Below are 4,691 nucleotides of genomic sequence, written 5' to 3'. Positions count from 1 at the left end.
CCTCTGAAGTTTAGCTTCCCCCTGTATAGAATGAGTATAATAATGGATGGCACCTACCTAGAGATGACAGGGTAGTTGGAAGGATTAGATGTTTAGCTCCTTCTTCTGCCCATGATAAAAGTGAAAGTGAAGTCACTCAGTCGTGTCTGACCCTTTGCGACCCCATGGACTATAGCCTACCATGCTCCTCCGTCCATGGGATTTTCCAGGCAAGAGTACTAGAGTGGGTTGCCATTTCCTTCTCCAGAGGATCTTCCCAACTCAGGGATCAAACCTGGGTCTCCCGCATTGTAGTCAGACGCTTTACCATCTGAGCCACCAGGGAAGTCACATATCTGCCCATGATAAGCAGTCACTAAATATTAGCTGATAACCCCAGGGGAAGCAAGACACAACAGATTGGAACCTTCACTCCAACCACCTTCTTAATGAAGAGCACAAGCTCGAATAGGTTTATCTGGGTCCACACATTTCCAGAGAACACTGGAGGGTTTATAGATCCTTTGTTATTCTCTGCCCTCTCAGCCTAGTTAAGCAGGGAGAAGATGGAGACTGTTTATTCTATATCACAGGGTTAACCCCTGTATCAGCACATTTGGGCTGCAGATTCAGTGTCCAGTGAGGCCTGCTTCCTGGTTCATAGATAGCTGTTTTCTAGCTGCATTTCACATGGAGAAGGGGGCACTTTGTGTGGTCCCTTTTATAAGGGCATTTATAATGGGGACCCTTATAATGGGTCCCTAATCCCATTCATGAAGGTGCCACCCTCATGACCCAATCACTTCCCAAAGTCTCCGCCTCCAAGTACTATAGCTTTCAACCATACAAACTTTGCGGTGAAACACAAACCTTAAGTCTATAGCTCCCCACAACCAAGACAGTCAGGGCTGGGAGCTGCCCAAGCCCCTCCCCTTCCCTTCTTCCTACTCACCACTGCTGCGAAACCGAGTCTCTGCAGAAGGACTGGCCAAATGAGTCACCGGTGTGGACAGAGAGGTGCTGGGAGTGGTCCCTTATAACATTTACTACAAATCGGCATCTGCATCCCATCCTTCTGTGAGAGCCACAGCATCCTGATTCCTGGTGGGCACCTGCCCCTGTATACAACCTCCCTGCTTTTCCAAGACACTTGCCTGTGTCTCCTTAGACATCTGCAAACACGGCTACAAACAGTCCCACAGACTCAGCCCACTAGGGCAGCCACTCCAGAGGTGCAGGGACCTTGCTCTGCCAGTACCTGTGACATCGCCAGCTTTGACAGTCCCCTGTGACCTCACCATCTGGGGAGCTCAGCCCAGCAGGGCCATGGCCACTCTCTCAACCAGCACAAGTAACAAAGGGCCTAGATGACCACCGTGCCCTTGGGAGAGGCCGGAGCCACCAACAACCCTCTACATGGTGACAGCAGGTCTACAGACATCCCAGCAGTGGGGTCCCAAAGTGAGGTCCCCCTCCTTGCAGATGACCCAGCATCTCTTAACGCTATAACGTCAGCTGAACGGCAGGATGTAGATCATGCCTCCATTGAGCCAGCCACCTCGGGGGCCACGTCAGAGTCTGGGGACGCAGATAAGCATGAAGTTGCCGAGGGGGACGCCCAGGAGCCCAGAGAGGCCACAGCCCTGCCTGCTGATCCGGCCCCAGATATCCTGAAAAATTCCCTGGACTTCCAGAACCTAGTGCAGAAAGTGCTGGTGCAAGATTCCAGCGGGACTCAGAATCCTCAGATTTTCCAAGTTATCTCCCTGGTTAAGGAAGCGACGCCACAAGCAGTGGCCACCCCAGACAGAGAGCAGGAGCCAGCAACAGCCACCCCAAGTGCCGAGGTACAGTCCCCCCAGAACGTGGAGGCTCAGCCGGTCGTGAGCACCGCCAACCCCAAGGACCAGCTTGACCCTGGGACTGCTGACACCCCTGAAGCTGTTGAAGAGAAGCCGGAGGGTCCCGAAGCCTTGAACCCTGACCCTGACTCCTCGCCATCAGCCCCTGCCTCGCCGGGCCCTGGAGCACCAGCCCCACAGATGGGTCCCCTGGACTCCACGGCTGGCGAGGAGAACAGCTACATGCGCTCCATGACCAGCTTGCTGGGCGGGGGCGAGGGGTCCATCAGCTCCCTGGCAGACATCCTGGTGTGGTCCGATGCCACCATGGGCCTGGCCACGGGCTTCCTGGCCACCGGCCGTGGCTCCATGTCAGACCTGTTGCACAGCCCGGGGCCCAGCCTGCGCTCTGTCTCCAGCATCCTGGGGAGAGCCAGCTCTGCCCTGTCCTCCAGGCTGGTGGTGAGGACCAGATCAGCCCTACGCTCCGTCACCCACGTGCTGGAATCGGTGGAGCAGAGGACCGTCGAGGGCATCCGTTCGGCCATGCGCTACCTGACCAGCCATCTCACCCCACACTAGGCCCAAGCCCACCCCTGCTGGGACTGGGCCCCATGTTCGGCAGCTTCTCGAGACCCCAGGGACACTCCTGCCCCGCTTTCTCACCCACCCCTGCTCTGGACAGCTCTCCCCAGACTGGGCAATAAATCACTGGCCAGCGTTTATTTTCCAAGCGCCGGCTTCCTCCCTTGTATGTGCAGTGGGCACAGGGTGAAGAGACAGGTTGGGGCTAGGGTGTTCTGGAGACGGAAAGGTGCCCTCCTGAGGGCTTCTCAGCTTGTCCCACTCAGGAGCCGGGAGCCAAAGTGCAGAAAGAGACCTGCCATGGGACTTCCCGAGTGATCCAGAGGCTAAGACTCTGAGCCTTCTAATGTAGGGGGCACAGGTTCAATCCCCAGTCTGGGAACCAAGATCCTGCATGCAGTGTGGCATGACTGATGCAATTTTAAAAATTAAAATTAAAAAAAAAGAAAGAGAAGGGCCTGGGCAGGCCTGGGAGGCCAGGTGTGGGGAGCTGTGCATGCTCAGTCGCTCAATCGTGCCTGACTCTTTGCGACCCCATGGACTATAGCCCACCAGGCTCCTATGTCCATGGAATTTTCCAGGCAAGAATACTGGGGTGGGTTGCCATTTCCTCCTCCAGGGGATCTTCCCAATCCAGGGATGGCACCCGCATCTCCTGGGTCTCTTGCACTGGCAGGCGGATTCTTTACCACTGCAAAAATTGATCTGGTCTGGACCTCTAACCAGGTAAGTGCGTTTCTGAGGAAGCGAGACCTGGCCCTTCTCTGGGGCTTCCTGGCTTAGCAGGCTCAGGCCAGCTTGCCAGGCTCTCTTGTAGTGGGGTTGAGAATGCAGAGCAATACCAATGTGGGTTCAAATCCTAGCACCCCTACCGGCCATGGGCCAATCTCTTCACCCTCCTGAACCTCCAATTCTCCTCCATATAACCAACAGCAAACCCATACCATGAAGCTATTCTAAGACATAAGGAGAACAACGCAGGTCTAACACATGATGTCTGGCAGTTAATGAGTTCACACGTGTCACCTGCCACGATTATTATCCTCCAGCAGACGGTGGACACAGTGGGAAGAGGGATCCTGGTAGGGTGACCAACCACCCTGCTTTGCCTGGGGTTCCTGGGATGTGAGACTTTCAGATTTAAAACCAAGAAAATCCCAGGCAAACCAGGATAAGTTGGTCACTCTAGACCCAGGTCTCTTGATGTGGTTTTTATTTATTTTTTTTTTCTTAATGTGGTTTTGACCCTTGTCTGTGATTCTGTCCACCTTGACAAGGGAGCCACCTGCTTTGGAAGGCCACCAGACCACCCTCTGGCTGGAACACAGTGCAAACCTGGCCACGTGACTTGGTGAGTGATCTGGCTGGCATCAGCCCCGACTCTCGCCCTTGGCTGGGCCACAACCCACACACCTTCTCTACAGCCCTGGCCATGGAGTCCTTCATTCACCCATCCTTTGTTCCCAGCAGAGTCTCCAAATGGGAGACCTTGGCAGGAACCAGCCCACTGATGGATTGTTTGCCCTTCACAGTAGTTCTTTCTTTTTAATTTATTTTATTTTCCACTGCGCTGGTCTTCATTCCTTCACTCGGGTTTTCTCTAGTTGTGGCAAGTGGGGGCTACTTGTCATTGTGGTGGGAAGGTTTCTCATTGCAGTGGTTTCTATTGTTGCAAAGCACTGGCTCTACGGTGCATGGACTTCAGCAGTTGTGCTGCACAGGTTCAGTAAGTGTGACTTGAGGCCTCTAGAGCACGGGCTCAGTGATTGTGGTGCTCAGGCTTAGTTGCCCTGAGGCATACGGAATCTTCCCAGACCAGGAACCGAACCGAGTCCCCTGCATTGGCAGATGGATTTCTTATCCACTGCCCCACTAACGAAGTCCAAGCCAAGAGATTTTTAAATAAAAATATGAATCTCTGAGGACTTCCCTGGTGGTCCAATGGCTGAGAATCCACGCCCCCCCATGCAGGGGGCCCAGGTTCGATCCCCAGTCAGGGAACTGGATCCCACATGTCACAACTAAGAGTTTGCGTACTGCACCAAAGATTGCATGCGTACTGCACCAAATGTGCATATGGCACATTTAGCCTGTGTGCCATGGCTAAAACCTGGTGTGGCCAAATAAATAAATACTTATTAATGGACTTCTGCTTCTCTTGAGAAACCTAGGGGCCTTCTCTCTTCTGGGCAACCTGCAGCCGAGTTGCCCACTTTAGAAGGAACCACCTGCCCTACATCAGCTCTAACGTCACTTGCCTGACCCCCAGAAGTGTGCACTTACCAC

General features: G+C 53.9%; 1 protein-coding gene across 1 annotated transcript; it reads left to right on the top strand.

The window, feature by feature from the left end:
* Nucleotides 1–1,346: 1,346 nt before the first annotated feature.
* TEX44 (testis expressed 44) lies at nucleotides 1,347–2,402 on the top strand. The gene has a single exon (XM_043908878.1). The coding sequence runs from the start codon at nucleotides 1,347–1,349 to the stop codon at nucleotides 2,400–2,402; it is 1,056 nt and encodes a 351-aa protein (XP_043764813.1).
* The last annotated feature ends 2,289 nt before the right edge of the window (nucleotides 2,403–4,691 follow it).

Source organism: Cervus elaphus, chromosome 8 (assembly GCF_910594005.1).
Source record: "Cervus elaphus chromosome 8, mCerEla1.1, whole genome shotgun sequence".
In the NCBI taxonomy this organism is placed as follows: Eukaryota; Metazoa; Chordata; class Mammalia; order Artiodactyla; family Cervidae; genus Cervus; species Cervus elaphus.
The sequence above is the reverse complement of the archived record's forward strand: the minus strand, read 5'-3'. Positions and strand labels throughout refer to the sequence as shown.